At 31.8% G+C, this 23,608-nt stretch overlaps 1 protein-coding gene across 15 annotated transcripts; it reads left to right on the top strand.

Annotated features, from left to right (window-relative positions):
- The first annotated feature begins 3,602 nt into the window (after nt 1–3,602).
- Nucleotides 3,603–23,067, top strand: LOC141660496 (endoribonuclease Dicer homolog 2-like). Of its 15 annotated transcripts, none has more exons than XM_074467513.1 (26): nt 3,603–3,730; nt 4,423–5,448; nt 5,994–6,082; nt 9,504–9,780; nt 12,006–12,097; nt 12,377–12,554; nt 12,637–12,750; nt 13,106–13,240; nt 13,540–13,624; nt 13,754–13,818; nt 14,173–14,313; nt 14,491–14,619; nt 14,692–14,821; nt 14,930–15,029; nt 16,266–16,461; nt 16,543–16,703; nt 16,837–17,055; nt 17,135–17,361; nt 17,449–17,720; nt 17,801–18,225; nt 18,311–18,414; nt 18,992–19,185; nt 19,830–20,039; nt 20,754–21,158; nt 21,708–21,986; nt 22,390–23,067. In XM_074467513.1, the coding sequence occupies exons 4-26, from the start codon at nt 9,694–9,696 to the stop codon at nt 22,828–22,830; spliced, it is 4,389 nt and encodes a 1,462-aa protein (XP_074323614.1). In that variant the 5' UTR covers nt 3,603–3,730; nt 4,423–5,448; nt 5,994–6,082; nt 9,504–9,693; the 3' UTR covers nt 22,831–23,067. The 15 variants fall into 15 exon arrangements, with proteins under 15 accessions (XP_074323614.1, XP_074323634.1, XP_074323589.1 ...); XM_074467533.1 differs by having other exon boundaries at nt 9,529–9,780; XM_074467488.1 differs by having other exon boundaries at nt 4,423–9,305.
- Nucleotides 23,068–23,608: the final 541 nt, after the last annotated feature.

Here is a 23,608-nt window from a genome sequence, read left to right on the forward strand (position 1 = left end):
TTCGGTTTGGTTGGGTCCTAAATTTTTCAGAAATTCAGTCTATTCGGTCTGGACCGAATAAACCGAAATAAAATTCGATTCGGTTCGGTTCGGTTCTTTTCACAAATATTTCGGTCCGGACCGAATAGACCAAATCATAAATACTATAATTTTGTATTATATATATTTTACATATATCTTAAAAATTATAATCAAAATTTTTAATTTGTAATTATATTTATGGAGTATTAGAACTCTACATATCACATTACTTTAATTATATTTTAAAATTTATAATTTGTGATTTAATTTTTAATGCAATTTTATTTTTGAAAAAAAAATCGGTCTATTCGGTCCAAAACCGGACCGAAACGAATTATTTTGGTTCGGTTCGGTCCGGTCCATAATATAACTTCGGTCCGGCTCGGTCCAAGGAAAAATGACTATTCGGTTTTTCGGTCCGATTTTGGACCGAACCAACCGAATGCTCAGCCATGTATTGAACATTCTCTCATTCTCTCGGTCTCAACCCCCTCTCAACTCCAACCCCAACCGCAAAAAGAAGCTGAAAAATCGAAAAAAGGAAAGAGATCGAAGAATTTTTTAATTGAAGAAGATATATTGCTCATTTCCGCTTTGTTAAATATTAGCATGGATCTGATACAAGGCAACAACCAAACACGTAAGCGTTATTGGGATAGGATTCAGAATTATTACAATGAAAATAAAAAGGGTCTTAGAGTGATCGAACCTCAAATTCGTTGTGTAATCGATGATGTACAATTAACGAAAAAGTGGCCAAATTTGTAGGATTCTACAATCAAGTTTGCTAAAAAAAATCTTATAGTAGAGAATACTTAAATGCATTACATTTCAAATATGTATTTATTTGAAATACTTAAATGCATTATCATTGATCATTGATTTGTGTGGAATGTGACTTGCTTAGTTTTGCTTTGAGTCCTTGAGTTGGTTATCTTGGTGCTCATTATGTTAATTGCTTAATTGTTGCTTAATTGTTGATTGTGGTTTGAGTTTAAGGGTCTAGCCATGATCTTAGTTTTGCAGTTTGAGTCATAAGGTCACTTCCCTTACTTGTTTTATGAGTTAGTCATATTTTATTTAAGTTGATGTCTTGCAACCATGAGTTTGCAATTACAGAAGGAAATGATGCAATTACAAAAAGAGGACTTACAACTAGGTTTGGCAAAAGAGGGGCGAGAAAGACATAAGGAGGAGCGGAGGAATCCATTATGACAATGGACACCAGAAAAATGCCACCGGATCAAGCTAAATATTATGATTATGATGCCATTTGTAATAATTTCAATTATGTATTCGACTTTATAAAATGCGACTCTTATGTATTTGTTAGAATATTTGAATAAAAAAATTATAGTACTTTTTATTATTTTGATTTTCTAACTCATAAAATTGATTTTGTATATCCCTAATCTATACTCTTAATCATAAAATTGATTTTGTAACTCCCTAATCTATACTTTTTAATAATAAGTGAAATCATGTATAATTTGGTGTTAAAAGTATTAAAATATCAAAGTACCAAATTTTGGTACTTATCTGACATAAGTTGACTTTTATTCTCAATAAATTTTGTTTTTAACACAAATCGACTTCTATTATTTGTAAATTTTATTTTGGTTTTAGTTAGTGTTAATCCAATTGTCTATTTACTTATAAAATAAAAAAAAATAAACGATTTGTAAATTATATTAAAAATTTATTAAGTTGCGTTAAATTAAGTAAAATAACTTTTATTTATTTTTAATTTTAGAAAAACTATAAAGTAAACTACTAACACGAATTGACTCTGTAAATTTTATTTATTTATAAACTATATTTAAAATTTATTAAGTTACATTAAATTAAGTAAAATAACATATATTTACTTTTATTTTAAAAAATTACGAATTACAAAGTAAACTATTAACACGACTTCTATTCTCGGTTTTATTTTCTATAGTATAATTTTAAAAATAATTAAATAATAACAAATGACTTTAGTAACATTTATTAACTTTTAAACCGAAAATTATTGATTTAACGATTGTATTTGTTACTGTCCATCACAACTTTTATTTACTTTAAATTAAAAAACATCATTTTAACAGTAACAAATTTATGGGTTGTATTTAGATTATATTAAGTAATGTTAAATACTGTTTAATAACATTTATTTACTTTTAATTTGTAAATTAATTTTTATCGATAATTAAGTAATATTAAATAAACTATATTAAAAAGACTAATTATAATATAATTATCGAATTAAATTTAATTAATATTAAATTATCTAAAGAACAGATATTTGGTTCATAAGATAGAGATACAATTCTTTTCAAAAAATAAAATTGATATGTTAGATTTATATATCAAGTAAAATAATGCAAAATAAGAATTATAGTGAAAAATTTCATAACTGATTCGATTATTTTTAACCACATAACTATTTTTTGCAAGTACCAATTTAATATTGATATTAATATACTAATTTTAATTCGTATTTCGCACTGATTATGAATAATTCTCTACAAATATTAATTCATTATTTTTAATCTCGGCACGGGTCTATACTAATAAGAAAACCATGTTTAGGTCATAAATCTTGGTACTCACTAGAAAATTATACAACTATTTTTAAAATTTTATGTAATAAAATCTCAACCGACAAAAATTAACTTCTACTCTTTGTAAATTTTATTTCCCTTCAATTTTTATTTGTTGTTAAACATTCAAGCGTCGGTTTACTTTAAAATAATTATATTAGTAAGTTAACATTTCAGATTTATATAAGTAAATAATTAGGTGCATGCATAACTAGATTTATACAGTGAAAATTTAGAGTTACACTTAACTTCGATTTTTTTATCCACACATTTTAACATCATTTTATATTTTATATTTAGATCTGTATTTTGCACGGATTATGAGTTTCAGTTTTATGCAAATAACAATGTGATATCATTATTTTTAATTTCGGCCCCTGTTTTGCACAGGTTACCAACTAGTAATGACATAAAGGTGAAAATGGGTGAAACGTGTTAGACGCTACTTATTCAGTAGATTGCATTTATTGTACCAGTAGATTGAATTCAATGTACCATCATGATGGACATGAATATAAATTTATGGTCATGAATTTTTCCGTTTTTTTATAGGCATACTTATTAGTGTAGTCTAAATGTTTAAATTTGAAAATAATATTAAAATAATATTTCTGAAACGAACAATGGACCAAAATATCACTTTTGAGTGCTAATTGGTCCAAAATGTCACTTTTGAAAATAATGACCCAAAATGTCACTTCAAAACGGTACTTCGTCTTCCGTTTTATTTTTTTAGTGCAAAACGGTACATAGTGTTCCGTTTTGGTATTTTAATTTTTTTTAAATTTTTTTTTATAATATGCAAAACGGTGGTTGATGTAGCGTTTTGGCTCAAAACGGTACATCATATAGCGTTTTGTACCAAAACGGAACTTCATCTACCGTTTTGCGCATAAAAAAAATTCAAAATACCAAACCGTTACATAAAGTTTCGTTTTAGGTATTTTACATAAACGGTACACGATATACCGTTTTGAAGTGACATTTTAGGCCGCAGTCCAAGAACAACATCTTGAGCAAATTTTAGCTAACTACCGTTATAGTTATCCCCGCCTAGGAAAGTATGAAAAGATGTTTGATCGAAAATATTCATCAGTTGATCTGGGAGTCGCAACTCGCAAGAGGTAAGGAATTTGTGTTATCTGAGATCATTGGTTATTAATCCAAAATTGTATTTTATATTCCCACGCACATAAAAACATTAGAGATAAAAGGAAATATCCTTTTGTAATCCTCACAGTAAGCAGCACCCCCAATATTTTTATTAAACTCCTGTATATATAATGGATATCGCTCTTGATTAAAACAGATTATTGATTATTCATTGAGAGGACTTGAGGTACAATAAATTGAACAAAACTTTAGACTTTATTTGAATTTCAGTTTTATGTTTGTATTACCTACGTATTTAATATAATGTTCAGTAAGTTTAATTCTGTAAATTTGTTCTAATTGTTTTTGTAGTGAATACTGTTTTGATTTGCATTGTTCCAGAAATTTACAAAGCTCTGATACAATATTTGAATGTAGTATTAGAGCTTACATTAATTTCTTACGTGTCTATGTTATATAAACTATCAGATTATTTAATGTTTGATATGGTTTTATTCTTTGAATCCTTCCAAATAATAATTGTATAATTTCTTCAATTTCTGGTGGTTAGTAGTTGTATATTTGTTGGAGTGTTTGGTTTTACATAGGCTTTATTCAGTTAGATTCTTATGAACTTATGTACCTAATTCTTTACTAGTTCTGTTTGTTTATTTCTTGGTCGTGTAAGAATTTATCCAAATTTATTTGTTAATGTGTTTGATAGTGAGATAGGAAGCTTGCTGTGTTGTATTCCGGAGTTGTTGAGATTACTAACCGAAAGGCTACGGCCATTATCAGAGGAGCCCAGTGCAAAGGAAGTGGAAACCGAAAACTCAAAGGTGGCCGTATGTAAACCTGAGGAGCCCAGTGCGAAGGAACTGGAAACTGAAAACTCAAACTCAAAGGTGGACATATGCGAACCTCTTCCACAAGAACTCGTAACCGATATCTTGAGCAGATTGCCTGCTGATAGTCTCTATCAATGTGCCAAGGCTTACAAGGATTGGAACTCTTTTTTCTCAACCCATTATTTTATTCATGTATTGTTCCTACCAAGAGCCTCCCCAACTATCATTGTTTACCGTGGATGTTTGGCCGACGATGAACTATTCTACCTTGATGGTTTTGGTAATGGTTGTAAGATAACTCCAATTACTTTTAAGGTTAATGATGATCCTTGCATACGTGGGTGTCTTCGATTAAGTTTTTCATCTTTTGGGTTGCTTTTCTTCACAAATCCATATCTTAATTATGCAGTTGTCGTTAATCCTGAAACATGCGAGAAAATATACCTTTTTCATGATTGTGGAGGCCATACTGATATATGTGGTGTATATTACCACCCAATTGCAAAAGAATTCTGTGTTTTACTTGTATCACAGTTTGATGGTGATGATTACATTCACTTTAAGTTGTTGAAGGAGCGGGGGCCATCCTGTTGGACTAGATTATCTAGCATTTTATACTTACCTTTGACTCTAGTACCTCCAGTATATCTTAATGGAGCGCTGCATTGGATGCGTTTACACATGACTCCTTGCTCTGACTCCATTGTTTTGTTTTCCGTTGTAGAAGAAGAATTTAAGTTAATGCCCCACCCAGCGGTTGTACCAGTATTGAATCTCAATGGGAAGTCGAAAATGCTAGATTATCTGATTTTAGCGTCTTCTCATTCTCACTCTCTTTATTACTTGTCTTATCACATTGCAGAGAACCAAGAGTGCAGGTGCAGGTATTGTTGGAAAATATGGTATGTTCATGTTATTCAGTTATTTTAGCTCTAAGAAGTCAATCGTTTCTAATTATTTATGTTAATTAAGCATTGGGGAGATAAATATTTTATTGTTTGGTGAAACTTACACTTAGGATTGTCTGCACACAGAAGTGCACGACTCTTACATGCTTCTTTTGGATAACTTTGATATCAGGTGGCTAATTATTTCCCTCTTCTAATCATAAAAAGTACTTCCAGTTTAACTTCGTTGTTAATACTTGACATGTAAATGGTTTGAATTGTTAGATAATCAGTCGCACTAAAACTTTAAGGTGTTAGAGGAAGGCCCGAATATGAATTTATATTCTTTAACATGAATCATGGAGCAGTGGTGGGTTGAATATTGGTGTATTTTTATGTCAAAATATTAAATGAGAAATTAGAATACTTAACTTTCTGCATTTTTGCTTGGTTTTGTTTTTTATTTTGGAGACTCCACATTTACTTGTAATGCTTCTCATAGTTTGTAGCTATCCATACCTCTTGTTTTAGCTTCATTATATTATACTGTTTACGTATAGGTACCAATTATGGTGCCAGTTCACCTAAGCAAATTAAAAAATTGGAGGTTCCACATCACTGCAGAGTTTTTTGTAATTTTTGTGGAAAGGTTCGTCTCTTTCCTCAAGTTTATTGAAAATTAACCATAAAAAGTTAAATTAGTATCAAGCGGCGCAGGTTCTAAATATCTAAGTTTTTCTTGTTGCACCGAATGCGGTGAAGAGAGGCTGGATGTAATTTTTCTGTATATTTTAGTTCATACTAGCTTTACAATCCGTGCGATGCACGAGTCTTCATTATTATTTTTATATTATTTAAAATTATAATAAATTTCTTTTTGAATCATTAGCTTATTAGTATATTTATAAATAATAATATAATTATTTGTTTTTGGCCGGATTCGAACATAAATTTTGGGTAGTGTATAAATAATAATAAATGGAGTTTTAGTAGTGTATAAATTATGATATAAATATTTGTAATTGGCGGGGTTCGAACATGTGAGCTTGAGTAGTGTATATTCTTTTAGTATTTGAATCTAACGGTCCTGATCACTTGATTAAAAAAATCCGACGGTTATAAATGGGGATAATCAAACCAACCAAAAAAAATTATACCAAATTATACCACATTCCGGTTATTATAGTATATATATACTAGCTTAAAACACGTGCGATGCACGGATAGCACAGATTTTTTAATATTATATAAATTTATTATTGAATTAAATTCTTAAATTTGTTTATTTTAAATTTTAAATGATATGACTTCATGATAATTCTATTAATACACGTATATGTTCATAATTCTTTTAGTACAGTCAAACTTATTTAAAGTAATAGCCTCGCTACATGGATATAATTATAGCGAGTTTTCATTTTATTGAGAGTAAAAAGACAATGTCTCCATTATGTCGGGACCTTTAAAATATTATATTATTTTAGCGAGTTTATTACTTAATCAATCAACCATAAGAGATATTAATTTAATTTATCTTGGTTCAATGGTTTACATTATATTTTTTTACATAGAGGCCCACTACTCCGACCAAATTCAACTAATTATTTTTAACTTAATTTTAATTTTTTTAAACCCGGATCTATAAGATAATATTGTCTTAGCCCAGATAATTAGTATATATGATTTTGTTTTAGTTGGTTGATTTATATTTTAGTTTTAATTTTGTGTTAGTTTGGATCAATTGTATAATATTTTTTATCCCGGATAAATAATATTATATTAATTTTTTATCCTACTTCAATAGTATTATTTTTTTGATTCGGATCATTAATATTTATTATCCCGAGGCACATTTATCCGCATATCCAACCAATTATATTTAGTTTAAATTTATTTTAGCTCGAAATATCAATTAGAATAATATAGAACTCAATATGAATTAGAATTTAAATTGGTAGAAAAAGTTGACTTTAATATCAATTATAATGATTTAGAGTTCGATATGAAATATAATTTAAATTGGTAGAGTAAGTTGACCTAAATATAATTAGAATTAGAATTGACTGAGCGACCAATTAAAATTTGAATAGTTAAATAAGATCAATTAAGTAATTTTAGTAAGTACCAACCGACCGACTATCAAACTTTGAAACTAAAAATTTATGGGATGATTTGAGCCTCCACAAACAAACCTAAAATACAATTGATGGGATGATTTTGTTTAGTATGAATTGAACAAATTGATGCAGTTGCTGAGATATATGAATTGAATTAATGATAAATAAATATGTGACGGTGGTTGTTGGAATAGAATGGTTTAGTTTGATGAACATCGAAAATTCGGTGAACAGTGAACTTGTTGGACCGAATTGATGATGCATGCATACTGAACAGAGTTGTTTGATTTGATAATGGTGTCTTAATATTCTGTTTTTTTATAAAATATAATCCTCTTTCACTAATAATTAGCTTTTTTATAAATTAATATAAATATAATCTATAAGGATAATTCGGTAAATTCAGCATGTAACAAAAAACAAGTATCGTACCAAAACTTTTAATGTTTCGTCTTTTATATAATAGTAATAGATTAATGGTTATAATATTATTATTCTATTTTATTAAATATAACTTGTCCGTGATATTTAGAGTGATATTTAGAGAAGTTGTTTTAATTGAGAGAAATAAAAAAGATAATGTGTTATAGTTGAAAACGATTTTTATTTCTTTATTTATTATAATTCGATTAATATGGTTAATAAAATTTTAAAGTAAAATAAGGGTAATTCAGTAAATTCAGCGTGTACCAAAAAACAGGTACCGTACCAAAACTTTTAATGTCTCGTCTTTTATATAATAGTATTAGATAAGTATAGACAAATAAGTATAGATAAGTATAGATAGATAGATAGATAACATAGATAGATATAGATATCTTAAAATAAATATTTATTTTATATAATGTAAAATTATTAATCTACATATCATATGGGACTTGTATAAATCGAAAGATTTATGATATTTTGTCACTGGTTGATGAGTTGAGGAAGGATGTTGAGAGAAGAGATAAGAATGTAAGAGACGAGTTGCTGGAGGCTTTGGATAGGAAGTCGTAGGTGATGAACGACCTCTGAGCATTGCGTGCAAACGATACTCGAAGGCAGGTAGAACTTAAAAAAAATCTTGCAGTTATGGAAACTATTGCCTCCAACATGACGAAGATGGTAAGATTTCAAATGCTGGATTTGACCAATTCAGTTGTTTGGATAGTTTCAATTAATGCAATGGTGGATATCTATTCCATTATACACCAATGGTGGATATCTATCAATGAGTGCAATTAGATCTTTAATTGCAATTGTTTTTTTATTTTTGTCCATCCATTTCGAAGTAGTTTTTCATATCAATTTGTAATTGCATACGAAGTCAATGGGCGTGGACTACTATTTCTACTTTTTTAGCTACTTTGAAGATACGTTCTTGATAGATGTCAATCCTTTTTATATGAAGTTCCATTGCTCTGCTCACGAAAGTTCAAGCTCAAGGTATTTAAGTCTCCAAGATGGTTTGGATGAAACAAGTCCTTGCGACATACAAGTGTATGTAGAATATTGATATTACTTTGCTTAGGTATTCCTTTTCCTAATTTAGCTGTATTGAAGCAAGGATAGGTTCATAATATTTGTTATAAGCTTGAAGTAAGGAAAGGTTTGGAATGAGGTTACATTATCTGTTATACTGCAAGTAGATCTTTTTGAGTTAAAAAATAAACAACAAAGAAGGTTAACATGATTTAGAGGCCTAATAAGATTTGGAGGCCTAAAACAGTTGTTGCACTTGCCTGGAAGAGACCCCTTGAACACGGACCATAGGTAGGCTATCTATGCCTACTGCTTTAGACGCTTCTACTAATATCATGTTTTCCATTATTATTGCTAAACTATGTCCTCCGCACAAGTTTTTTGGTACACCTCTCATGCACATCAGTCTAAAAATCTCTTTTGTCCTCTTTTTCTTAAAGGCTTTTGTCATGATAAATCTTTTGATTTCTATATATCTGTGTTTTTCAGAGTGAAATGGAAACACCTTTACCAGGAACACAAAGAAAGTTGGCTAGTTTAGATGATCTGGATGCAAGTATCGAACCATTGAGCTTCGTCCTATTAATCGATAACCAAGCATATCCTGTTATTACAACATGGTGGTTCTTCCACTCTAGCAAGCCTTCTCCAGTCAAAGTCTCAAACTGCTGCTATTGGCATGATATACTGCTGCTTTAAAAACCAAATAGCTACTACAACTATTGTAGCAACAAGTGGATTCTCGATTGCTCGCTTCTTGGTCAATGTAAGTAAAGAATTCCTACTTAAAATTTATTCAGACCATCATATCCAATTATCTCTTTCTCTTTTTCCTAATGCAAATAGCTAAATTGTCCTCCCCAATGACCAAAAAGAAGCTTAATCCTCATCATTCTTCCTCTAGCATGGATGATAAATAAATTAATTAGATTTAAATAATTATCTTTGAAACAAAGGAACTCAATTCTGCATGTGGTTAGTTTATTTGGAAGATAGATTAGTTTGAAGTTGTCATCTTGTGTCGAGTAAATCGTTTTATGTGAACTAGACTAACCAGAATACTTAGTCAACCCGAAACTTCTTACTTTCAGGTTTTCATCTAGAACCTCAAAGAGTTGTGATTTCAAATTATTGGTATCTTGCCACAACATTCAGGAATTTAATATCATATAATATTAAACAAAATTACTTAGAATGTTTCATGAGTTCAAATTAAATACTCTTGTGTCACACGCACATCCCATTTTTAAATGACGATTTATGAGGTATATTTTACAATACCGGATCTTGAGTACCTACTTCCGCGACTAAAATTAGAACATGATATAATATTCAATAATGAAGATATTGTTGCACTAGGAAGACATTTATTCTAAATTTGCAAAACTATATAAATTAAATATCTTAAGAAACAATATATTTAATAAATAGTGTAAATATTTTAAACGCCGAAGTCGAAAGTTATTACAAGGCATTATAGTTACCAAAGTTATTCCTAGGCATGATATTTTGAGGCAGAGATTTAGAAAAGAGAAGAAAAGTGGGTAAGTCAGTTGGAATTATTAAAATTAGTGAAGAAAAAAAAATTATTTTAAGAAATGTTAACAATTGGATGAGACATTTCAAATGGAACAGTTAACAATTTTTTGGGACAGAAGGAGTATATAATTAAGATTATGGTTTTTTGTTTTTTGTTTTTATATATGTATCATTAAACATGCGTCATACATTATTGTAAGCGGTAATCAGATGCACATTATTATATCAATTAAAATCACAATCTATAGATCATATTGATATTTTAACATTGCCCACCTATTGAAAACAATTAAAAAAATCATAATATATGGTGAATGGTATATCAAAAAACTCTTAAAAGGTCATTTTGGATTTTTTTTTTTAAAAAGTAATTGGGGAACATCTTATCGGAATGGAAGATTCGTTTGTTATAATTATAGTAAAATTTGATGAGCTTCGTATAAAAGCAATAAAGATTTCAATGATATATATATACGATGCAAACTAGTACATTGAACTTTTTTTGGAGTATGGAAGGATAAGATAGAGACTTCTATTTTCGAAACTTCTTATAAAAAGATAATAATTTTTCTTATAAAATATATTTAATATTAAAAATAATCTATCTGAAATAATTAAACTATTAATCAACTAACTTTAAAAATACCTTATATATGCATGATTAAGTTACGAACATGATTAAAAAAGATAAACCATTAAAAATCTAAGTTTATCAAAAAATTAAAAAAAAAAAGCAAAATACTATGCTATCAAATATCACTTCAGCATAATTGAATCGCCTGTATTCATAAATTGGGAAATGTAGTCAAAACGGTAAACAAATAAAAAAAGCAAAAAAAAAAGATGAAAAATCTCAGGTTAATATAATATAATGCACATGTGTTGGGATATCAATAGACATGCACAAATATGTACAAATGTTCACGTGCTATGACCCAGATATTTTAAAATCAATTTATGAATATACAGTTGTTTATATGTGCTGGGATAAATAGCCAAAAAGTTGTTTATATTTATTTTACAGCATTTACAGATAATATATCATTGAAATCTTTATTGAGTTTATACGATGCTCATTGAATTTTTCTATATATAAGTGAGAAAAGTGAAGAGTGGGAGATACAACACAAACAGTTGCAGGCCAATAATACAACAAATCTTGTTCTGATCTGTATAATCATTTCATTAACCCTGTCTCTCTGTTCCATGGCTATTCTGGTTGAAAAAACTGTATGTTATTCAGATTGTATGATTCATATATGTTATTATAGATTATCTTTATGTGTATAATTCAACATGTGTATGTTTCTGTTCAGTTTCTCAGGGTTGATCATTCTTTGTTTTACTCATGTTTTTTCTCATTTTTTTACTTACATTATGCTATGATTCACATATATGTGTGTGTGTGTGTGTGTGTCTGATGGAATTTACATGTATTTTTGCATTTTCAAGGTTGATTCTTCTCAGAGCAAGGACAAAGTTGGTGATATGCCTCTGGTTCACACAGAACAGGTGTCGGTTGACCATCTTCCTTTTGCTAGGAGGTACATATACACGTATATTATACATAGATATATTGATAATTAAACACGCACCCAGCCTGTTTTTTGACAAGATTTGGATCCTCGACCTCCCATAAAAGGAAGCGATGTAGATACCGCCTGACCAAGAGGCAGTTGGCTATATTTATATTTTATTGTTAATTGATATATTCGTTTTTCTTTTTTGGTCAAGTAAATTAACAGTGTAATTTATGTTTATGTGAAATAAAGAAATTGTTATTAATGATGTGTTTTTTGTTTGATCTTTTTCTATTTTGGCAGTTACCAACTGGATGCATTAGATATGGCAAAGAATAAAAATACCATTGTATTCCTGGAAACTGGTTCTGGGAAAACTCTGATTGCTATTATGCTTCTGCAAAGCTACGCCTACTGTTTGAGGAAACCGTCAAGTTCTCTTGCTGTTTTTCTGGTCCCCTCTGTTGTTTTGGTATCTCAAGTACGTCCAAATTGTGTGATTATTATGTGTTTAAATTTGATTGTGTTGAATTTAACTAGATTCTTCATTAAATTATGAATAGCAAGCCGAGGTTGTCGAAAAGCATACGAACTTGAAGGTGGGAAAGTACTGGGGGGAAATGGGCGTTGATTTTTGGAATGCTGCTGATTGGAAGAAGGAACAGGATGAATTTGAGGTCAGCATAATTTCTGCTAAGTGTATTTGTCAAATTTGTGAAAGATTAGCTTGTTGTATAAGCAAATTACTAATAAATTGTGAACATACTCAAAGAGATTATCCAAGTCCAAAGTAGTTATGATAAAAAAAATATAATTTTACAGGAAATCAAAATCATGTAATCTCCTATTACTTAAAGTTCTAAATTTCCTGTCTCTTTAAGTTACTGGCTGCTAAATCTTAGCAGAACTGTAGTTTGTCGTGTGTCTTTGCTAAACCACATGAAGCAGCTCTTCTTTTCAATATACTGAAATATGTTTTTACTATAAATTTTATGGCCTGCATATGATTTCCTAAAACCTTTTTGTTGTCAGGTGCTTGTGATGACACCACAAATATTGCTTAATGCCTTGAGGCACAGTTTTATAAAGCTTGAGACAATAAGGGTACTAATATTTGATGAATGCCATCATGCTAGAGGGAAACACCCCTATGCATGCATTATGAAGGTACGTTTATCTATGCAGTACTATCGAATTACATTTACTGCGACTTTTTATAGACCAGTTGATTGAGTTCTTTATAGTAGAAGTAGATTTTCCTTTCCATGGTTGCCTATGCATACTAATTCACGCTCCAGCGCTCTATACCTATAGATAATGTTTTCAAAAGGACAAGCAAATACACAACACATATGATTGTTGACACTGATGTCCTGTAATAGGAGTTCTGTTCATCTTGTTTAATATGTATATCTGTTGTATATCATTGTATCTACCTTTGTCGATTTCTTAATAATGCACCACAGGAATTTTATCACCCTCAAGTGGAATCTAATAACTTGCAGCTTCCTAAGATATTAGGGATGACCGCTTCCCCTATCAACACTAAAGGTACACAATCATTGAATTATATATCTATTCTTCTTAAACATAACTTTATTAAATGTCATTAAGCCTGGACAGGGCAGAGTACTTAATTATATATTCATTTTCATTCTTTTCTCTGTTTTCCAAATTTAGGTTCAAGTGATAAAACAGGTTACTGGAAGAATATCCATGAACTTGAGATTCTAATGAATTCAAAGGTCAGTTATGTTACTTTTATCTTTTATGCCTTTTATTGTTTTTGTTTTGTGGTTATAAGTATGGCATACAATACTGGTGCAGAAAGCATCATTACTTGAAACTTTTGCCATACTTTGAAGACAGATGTCTTGAGTTATAGTGTGGCTTGTCTGAGATATGTATTATATTGATTAAACAGAGAAGCACATTTTTTTAATTTTCTTGGGAACAAGTGGACACCAATATCACACACCTGCTACGCTGCTACCTGAATTAATTGTCTTGTGTTGTAAATTTGAGGCCTTTTGGTATTAATTTTCTTCAATCAGTTATGCATCGACCAAGTGAAATAGATATGTTTCCTTCTGGTGTAGATATTCACTACTGCAAGCGAGTCTGTGGTAGCAGAGCATCTTGCAATGTCAACTCCGGAGCTCAAGCATTATAAACATGTGGATATTCCCTATTTGTTGGTTGAGAAAATAGCCAGTGAGCTAAACACCTTGGAAAAAAAGGTACTGCTAAATATCACAAGAAACTATACAATTAGATACTTTATTATTATTAGGTATTATTGGTTGTTCCTCCTACTATTATTATTATTATCCCTATTACTACTATAGTACTCATAATAAATATTACTGTTATGATCTTTGCTTCAAACGGTCTGACTTGCAGTATATTCTTACCAGTTTGAATGTGACATTGAGAAAGCAAACCTTGAGGAGCCTCAAAAGGAAAATATGAGGCAAAGGTTATCAAAATTGTGTTCAACCTTTTTCTATTGTCTGAAGGAACTTGGACTTTGGTTGGCTATAAAGGTATTTTGGCTGCACATTTGGATTTTAGAACTTTAGTATATTGAATTAAACAGCTATTTTGTCGTTTACTAGGCAGCAGATTCTTCATCATCTCAAGGAAGCGAGATGTATATATGGGATAAACTCCATAAGTGTGGTGTGAGGATTCTAACAAATTTCAGCTCAGATGCATTTAAAGTACTCTCTAGTTATATGCCTTCTGGTATGCTTCCTCCTACTGAAAGAACTAAGCTATTGGAATTTTCTAAATTACATCTATTCCCTATCCTTGGTTGGTACTAATTGTTTCCCTATATCTATCATTGATTAGATCCGGACTGGTCTATATGTGATGACATGAGAGCTAATGTGGTGAATGGTTATCTCTCGACCAAAGTTATCTGTCTCATTGAATCTCTTCTTGAACGCAGGTTAGATGGGAACACTTGGCTGTACCTTGTTTAATGCATTAAAAACATATCCTCATTATTCAATTTTTTTACTCAGAGAAGGTAATAACTAAAGTAATAGCTTTTTTCTGATCTTTATTTAAAACTTAAAATTCAAAAATAATGTTCCCTGAGTATAAAAAACGTGGTGCATTATGATGCTATGCTGACAAGCCGACACCTGGTACTATCATCTTTTCTTACATATTTGTAGTATTAAGTGCTGGGATGAGTATTATATCTCCATGGAGTAATATATATGCTAAAACAACCAACTGGTATTCGGTATGGTAGTTTTTTGAACAGGGAGAAGTAATTCGACTCATTCACATCCAGATCATGAATGTTTGGAATCCATATTATGCAAGGAGACATTGTTTTTGCTAATTCGAATTGAAGGGTGATATAAAATCGGTCTTTTTCCGACATCATATCCATAGTTAGCAGTTCCAGCTCCGTATGAAGGTCACGATCGATATCGTCACTAGCATCAATATCCTCACTAGCATCAATATCCTCATCAATATCCTCACTAGCATCAATATCCTCACTAAGATTATCCAGGAACTTGTTCAGAAATACCGTAATGAAAGGAACCTGTGACATTTTGTACCCAAAACAAACGCGCTACCAAGCTGCGCTACATCCCTCCAATTGGTCTACAGTGTCATTGTATAGAATTCCTGTTTTGTTTTCCACATCGTTATTTCCTCCATTGATATATACAATTTATATGGGCATTTCGTCTTTTTGGTCCCATTTAACATATAATAATAGTAAAAGAAAAGTCTTATATACGTATGAAATACGGAACGGAACCTGTCGTAAAAATAAATGAGTAGTTTTCGGGAATGCTTGGGAAGAGAGGAACGTTTTTTTATGTTTTAAGAAAAAATTTTATTTACTGGATAGTTGTACATTTCAATTTAAATTAGGAGGGATAGGGAGAGTCAGGAAATATTAGCCTGGATTTAATGACTGAACGAAGTGAATACCTTATTTCAATTATTTTCCCTAGAATGATCGGGTTTATTTTTCTTAACAATGATGGCTGGTTTCTCAATAATCTCTACCTATACTTTATAAAAAAAGTTCTATCGTAATGCATGAGTTTCCGGTGAAAACTTGTACAAGTTATGTTATATGTACATTCAATTTTTTATGCTGTATCACTGTATAACAAATTTGCTTAATCGTTCCTGCATTTTATCCACACAGGGGCTTAAAAGATCTAAGATGTATAGTTTTTGTAGATAGGGTTGTAACGGCAATTGTACTTTGTCGCCTATTAAACGTTTTGCTTCCTAGCCTGAGTGGATGGAAAACAGAATATATGGCAGGCAGCAAAACTAGTCTTCAGTTACAGACTAGGAAGGCCCAAAACAAAATTGTTGAAGAATTTCGCAAGGGCAAGGTATTAAATACGTGTCATATATATGTAGCTTTCCCAATTTTGGAACAAGAACGTTTTAATTAATTACCAACAAATGACCAGGTGAACATCATTGTTGCAACATCAGTTCTTGAAGAAGGATTGGATGTTCAAACCTGCAATCTGGTTATACGATTTGACCCATCAGCTACAGTATGCAGTTTTATTCAGTCTCGGGGTCGGGCTAGGATGCAGAACTCAGTGTTTTTGCTATTGGTAAAAAGGTCAGGCTCGTTTTGTATTCATGTAATGTATAAAATTGTCACATGCAAGGTGACAAGTTTCTGAACTTTTCTGTATAAAGTTTGCGGGTTCTTCTGAACGTAAATTTTTAAATTTCTTTTGTTACAAATATAGTGGCGATAATTCTTCGTGTGCTAGAGTAGAGAACTACCTTTCTAGTGGAGAAGTTATGAGAGAGGAAACTTTGCGCCATGCTGCAGTGCCTTGTCGACCACTTGATCCTGAAATTTATAATGAAGTGTTCTACCAGGTTGAGTCTACAGGAGCTTTTGTAACACTGAGTTCTAGTGTGTCCCTGATTTACTTCTATTGCTCTCGCCTACCTTCCGACGGGTTTGTCTTGAATACTTAATTTGTATTTGAACACATAGAAGTATTATTTCTTTTCTTACATGATTTCTTTTCCATGTAGATACTTCAAACCCTCTCCGAGATGTGTTATCAACAAGGAGTTGCAGAAATGCACCTTAGATTTCCCCAGAAGTTGCCCATTACCTAGTGTTACTGTTCATGGAAGTGTCAAAACACTGAAACAACTTGCTTGCCTGGAAGCATGCAAAATGTTGCATAAAATGGGAGCGCTGACTGATAATCTTGTACCAGATATGGTGGAAGAAGAAGAAGATGCTAAAGGAATGGGTAATCAAAATCAAAATTTTAGTATTATTAAATTTCTGTACATTTATGTGTCATATAACATCTTACCTACAGTTTTAAAATGTGCAGGTCATGTAGACTATGTCGATGAACATGACATCTATGTTCCATCAGAACTTGTTGGTCAAGGTCTGAACCATAGTGCAAAGATATACTACTTCTATTTGTTAGAGACAAATAGAAGTTTTAGCTATGATATTCCGATGGATCATCTAATGCTTGCTGCTAGTAGTGAGCTTAATTTTGGTGAAGACGGCATGGCATTTGAATTGGAAGTTGATAGGGGCACTGTAACAGTACACGTCAAATATTCTCAATCAATGAGTCTCACCTCTGAAAAGGTGATATATCTTATTTGTCTTACTACTCATAATGAAAAATAACAACCTATATGTTTGTTGATCCTGAATTCTTTTGTTAGGTTCTTATGTGCCAGCAGTTTCAAGTAGAACTTTTCAGAGTTATGGATAAGAACAATTTTAACAAGTTAAAGGAGACCCTTGATGTTTTTCACCCATTGAACGACCGTACTGTTTATGATTATATCTTACTCCCAACTACTGGCTCACAGCAGTCACCGACTATTGACTGGAAATGTGTTAGGTCTATCCTGTATAAGAACGAAAATATCTTCCATGATTGCCCTTTGCCTAAAGACCAGTATAATATTGTGCAAACAGTGAACGGTATGGTCTACAGATGTGTTCTAGAAAATTCTTTGGTCTGCACACCTCACAATGGTTATATATACTGCATATCGGGCACAATAGACGGCACAAATGGAAGTTCAGTATTGAACTTAAGAGACGGAGAATCTATAACTTACAAAAAGTACTATGAAAAAAGGTTAGTCAAGTTATTGTTATCAGCATATTATTCGAGGCTTTATAACAGTTTTGAGTAATTCATTCCGTTGTCATGCAAAAAACAGGCATGGCATTAACTTGCAATTTGAACAGGAGCATTTTCTGAAGGGAAGACATATTTTTCCGGTTCAAAATCACCTTCATAAATATAATAAGAGGAAGGAACAAGGTTATATTTGAATCTTTATTACTATTCTCTCTTGTGCGCAATGTAAGCTGATAAGTGTGTAGGAAGATCATTGGACAATGTCCAATGCAGCCGAGCGACCGAATATCATATAGCATATACATGAAGCATGCGATGTTTAGCTCTCTATATCCATGTTGATTACACTTAATTAATTTGGGCCTTTTTGCAACTGCAATTTTCAATGATTATAACCTACATTTTCCTTTATTCCTTCCCATCCTTTTCTTGATATGCATGTTTGTAAAATTTATAAAAATATCAACATAATAACAAATGTACCAGAAGAATATAGAGTGACATAAAATTTATATCGTTGACATTCTCTTACTACATGCTCTTATATGCAAGTAATTACTGTCACTAAAAGTACTAGACTTGTAGAATCTACATGTCTGTTCAAGTTTCTTAGTAGTGCTTTTAACGAATCCAACGCTAGTAGTTCCAGTGATTGAACATGCACAGAAGGAAAGATTAATGAACTACGGAATCCTAATATATTTAAGTCAGTATCAAACATGATATTTTCTCCTTCTGATTGATATTTTTTTAATTGTAGAACGAAGCAATGCATTTGTGGCATTGCCTCCTGAACTTTGTTCCATCGTCATGTCACCTATATCTGTTGGCACCTGCTATGCGTTCTCGTTTGCCTCAGCAATCATGCATCGGATAGAATCTATGCTCATTGCTAGCAGCTTGAAAAAAACGCTCGCAGATTATATTGATACAACTAAGATTCCAACCATCAAGGTAACTCTAATACCAACTCATTACCAATTAAGTATGTATCTCTTGATTCCGATAAGATACATGTAGTTCTTTTATGGTTCTTGTTATTGGTTAAACGACAGTGTCCTTTTTTGAATTTTTTGGAGCTTCTGCTTAATTAACTATTAAGTTTTACTCATGTGAAGGAAAGCCACTTGTATGTGGATCTAGGTAGATTCTGATAAATAGAAAATGTTTGAACCTGAATCCTGGTTTTATATAGTGTCTATGTGATATGTAAGATAAACAAACAGCAAATCAGAGGCTAGTATCTTATTGTTGGCCTGCATATTTGAGTTCAGTATACTTGATAAGTTCACTGAGTGTTTAAATGTGTGTATGTCATTATGAAGTTGGATCAGCATTCCTATTTCATGGACTTTGTTGGTGAAGCCTAGTAATGTGCTAAACTTTTAGGTGTTGTCATCATGGAATAATCGGTAATGTCTGGTGTAAAGTGCAGCAGCTCCGCATTGTAAAATAGGATTACAAATGATTTTTTAATAAAACAGAAAGGTTTCCATTGTGTGTCTTTTCATATGATTATGACGCGTCATTTAGAACCAACTTTTGCATTTTTAGCTGTAATATGTTCATAAACTAATTTTTTTTCCTCTTGGAGTCAGGTGTTGGAAGCTCTTACTACTAAGAAATGTCGAGAACAATTTAATTTGGAGTCACTGGAGGCTCTTGGAGATTCCTTTCTAAAATACGCTGCTTGTCAGCAGGTGTTCAAAATGCATCAAGATAAACATGAAGGCGTTCTTAGTATTAAAAAAAATAAAATTATATCTAATTCTAACCTATGCAAGCTTGGGTGCAGCCGTAAACTCCCGGTATACTTCTTAAACCTTAAAGTCAAACACAGAGCAGATTGTTGTTTCCATCTCATAATATTTTTTGCATTATTTATTTTATTGATCGGTGAACTACTAAATATTCATATCATCAGTTTTGTTTTATCTGATATAGCCTTATATAAAATATTAGTTGGCAGAGTGCAAGATACTGTTAGCCTCCTAACAAGTAAAATAATTGGGGCTTGGTCATCTTGTCAGTGTACTTCAGTCTGAAACTCCTCTTTCTATACTTTCTATCATCTGAACTAATTTAATCTGCATAATGCACAACAGCATAGGGGGTGCATGCATGCACGCACTCATTGTTTGTCTGATTCCTATTAATTTTACTTGAATCACTTCGACGCACAATGGAAGTTATTGTCCACGAAGAAATAAATTTCTTCTTGCTTTTTCTTCTGATAGTCGTTTTGATAGAGTATTAAAATAAAATATGCTCCTAAGGCCCTCCCATGATCATATTGTTTGAAGTTCCCTCTTGGGCAGACATGGGAGTTGGGACTATGATTTCTGTAGTGCCACTTCCTCAGTCTGGATGGTACAAGTCAACTGGTTTTTAGTATTATGATAAGTTCTCCATGTTGTTTTACTAAAATTAATGCATTACTTCGAAACATATTCCCGTTTACCCAAACATCAGCTTTCTATTTTCATTTTGTGTACCAAGTAACTTTTTGTTTAATGCTTCAGGGTTTGATACGTAATGAACCCTTTGATCCCATGATGTGGATCATTCCTGGTGATCAAATGGAGGCTTTTCATGAAGTTCAACTATCTACTGCTACAAAAGTATTCACTAAAGGAATGCGAAAAATAAAAAGTAAAGTTATAGCTGATGTTGTCGAGGCATTAATTGGGGCCTTCCTCAGCTGTGAAGGTGAAGTCGCAGCACTATCATTTATAAATTGGCTTGGAATTGAGGTCGATTTTCTGAATAGACCATATAAGAGGAGCTTTTCAGCACATCCTGAGAATCATGTCAATATCAGCTTTATTGAGTCCATTCTTAACTACTCATTTGAAGATGCTTCACTACTTGTTGAAGCACTAACACATGGTTCTTATGTGGTACCTGAAATTCCCCAGTGTTATCAGGTACCCATTTTTTCATTATCCCTTTCGTGTATCACTTGTATTCAATAGGGATTGAGGCACAGGTAAGTTTTGGAATTAGTTTAAGTAATTATAGATTTATTTAACAACAAGCGCAGTTGTTCTCTGATTCCAGTCTGTATAGTTGATGTCTATGTAAGTGATAAAATGATGATGAATTAGAGATTTTGTTAGAGTTCTGATTAGCATTTAAGATAAACCTATCCAGTATGGTATGGTGCTAATTTTTCAACCTTAGAACCATTATGCGGGACTTGTTTTTGTGTGTGATTTGTTTGATGGAATGGAAAATATATTATCTCTTTGAGAACTAGTTTTACTTCAAATGTCAATTGTTTGCGTGTGCGTGTTTGTGCGCGTGTTAAGAAGTGTACCTTCCACATGGAGAAGGATATTTATTTGGGGAATGATATGTCTCTTCTGCATAAAGAAAATATATACTGCAATTGTAAGTGTTGCTTCGATTTTGAACAAGAGAATATATAATCAAATTTCAGTATTGTAATTATATTTCTCTTTTTTCATCCCCAGCGTCTTGAGTTTCTTGGAGATGCTGTACTGGACTATTTAATAACCTTGCATCTGTACAGTAGATATCCTGGAATGTCACCTGGATTGCTAACTGATCTGAGGTCAGCTTCTGTAAATAATGACTGTTATTCTTTATGCGCGGTTAAGGCCGGACTGCAGAAGTGCATTCTTCAAGCCTCGCAAGAACTATGCAGGCAAATTTCTTCCTCTGTTCGGAATTTAGATCCTTTATTAATGGGATCTACGTTTGGATGGGAATCAGAGAACTCTCTTCCTAAGGTTAGTCTTCCAAGCTTGACGCTATTCTTTTATTTTCTTTTTGAATTTTCCAGAACATGTTTTGGGTTGTAGATAAATTATTAATTGTTCCTTATTCTTATTAAAGCACCTGGGGTATGACATTTGATACTCATTATTAACATGATACTTATGTAAATTATTTTTAGATAAATATATATTAATATTGTATTTAGAAAAAAAATTAAAAAATTATTTGCAGAACTACCTATTCTGTGTACCTTAAAATACTTTTAAAAAGTCAAATTGACTTCTAATTTGGGATAGAGATGTATTTATTATGATAAACTTCTTTTGTTAGTCAGGTACAGAATGTTTACAAAAAATCCTTTTACACTTTTTGAGTTGAGATGGCGATTTTAATTATGTTGTGCTTGCGGTACAGGTTTTTGGAGATGTGATAGAATCTCTAGCAGGAGCAATTTTAGTTGATTCCGGATACAAAAAGGATATTGTATTCAAGAGCATACTACCGCTTTTGGAACCCTTGGTTTCTCCTGAGACACTCAAACTCCAACCGGTGAGAGAATTGTATCAGTTGTGCCAGAAAGAGAACTATGTTTTGAAAAAGCCTGTTGTGTCATGTGAGAATGGCGTGGCAGCTGTTACAGTCGAGGTTGAAGCTAGTGGCGTCATACACAAGGAGTCATGCACTGCTCATAATAAAGCAGAAGCGAAAAAACTTGCTTCAAAAGCTGTTTTGAAGTCGTTGAAAGAGAGCATGTCCACCGAACCTCACCCTACCCCTTTCCTCTCGTCTCCCAAGGGTCAAAAGAGAAAGGAAGAAGGAAAAAGCCATGGTAACTTTGTACCTTCAGTACTCTGAGTTTCTAATATGCTGAACTTCAGTGCTGGATTTACTTTAAGCAGTGCTATCTTCATTATAAGAATGACATCAGCCATAGTATTATTTTTATATAGAGCGCTTTTTTGAAGTTTTAGGATGAAAATTGTTAAAAATTACAATCCCAATTCCCAGGGAATGTATATTATAATAGAATTTGTAAAGAATTATAAAAGATTTATTTTTTGGAAATGGAAGGTATACTTGGGCTTAAATGAATCTTTGTCCTGTCCTTTTTTAAGCGAAATTTAAGTCCTGTCTGGTATCACCATAGTTTTAGCATTGTCTTGGTGTACTGAACACTAATGTGAATTATTAACTACTCATGAATTGGTCATATATCAGTATAAAATAGAATATCCGAATTGTCTTTTTTTTCAATATGTTTTTAGATGACTTTGTATTGCATACCTCTTGTTGCAGAGGAATTTAGTAGTGAAACCGCATCACTGATTGGAGATGTATTAGTGCATCATTGCTCTACTGATAATCATACATAGTAAAAAAACGATACATAGTAAGGCAATATGTAGTAATTGCAAGTATTATATATTGCAAGTGTTGCTTTTGTTTTAAGCGCTTATAAGTGTCGGGTTTTTAGGGTTCTTGGAGATTTTGTAAACCATGACTTGATGACAAACTCTCTGAGATTCTCGTAATCTATTTTCATTGCCAATTTCTTATAATCTCGTAATAGTAAGCAAGTGCACACTCGTTCAATCTCTAGTTCTACCATCTCACTTGTTCGTATCAAAAGAAC

This window comes from Apium graveolens, chromosome 1, assembly GCF_009905375.1.
Source record: "Apium graveolens cultivar Ventura chromosome 1, ASM990537v1, whole genome shotgun sequence".
Classification (NCBI taxonomy): Eukaryota; Viridiplantae; Streptophyta; class Magnoliopsida; order Apiales; family Apiaceae; genus Apium; species Apium graveolens.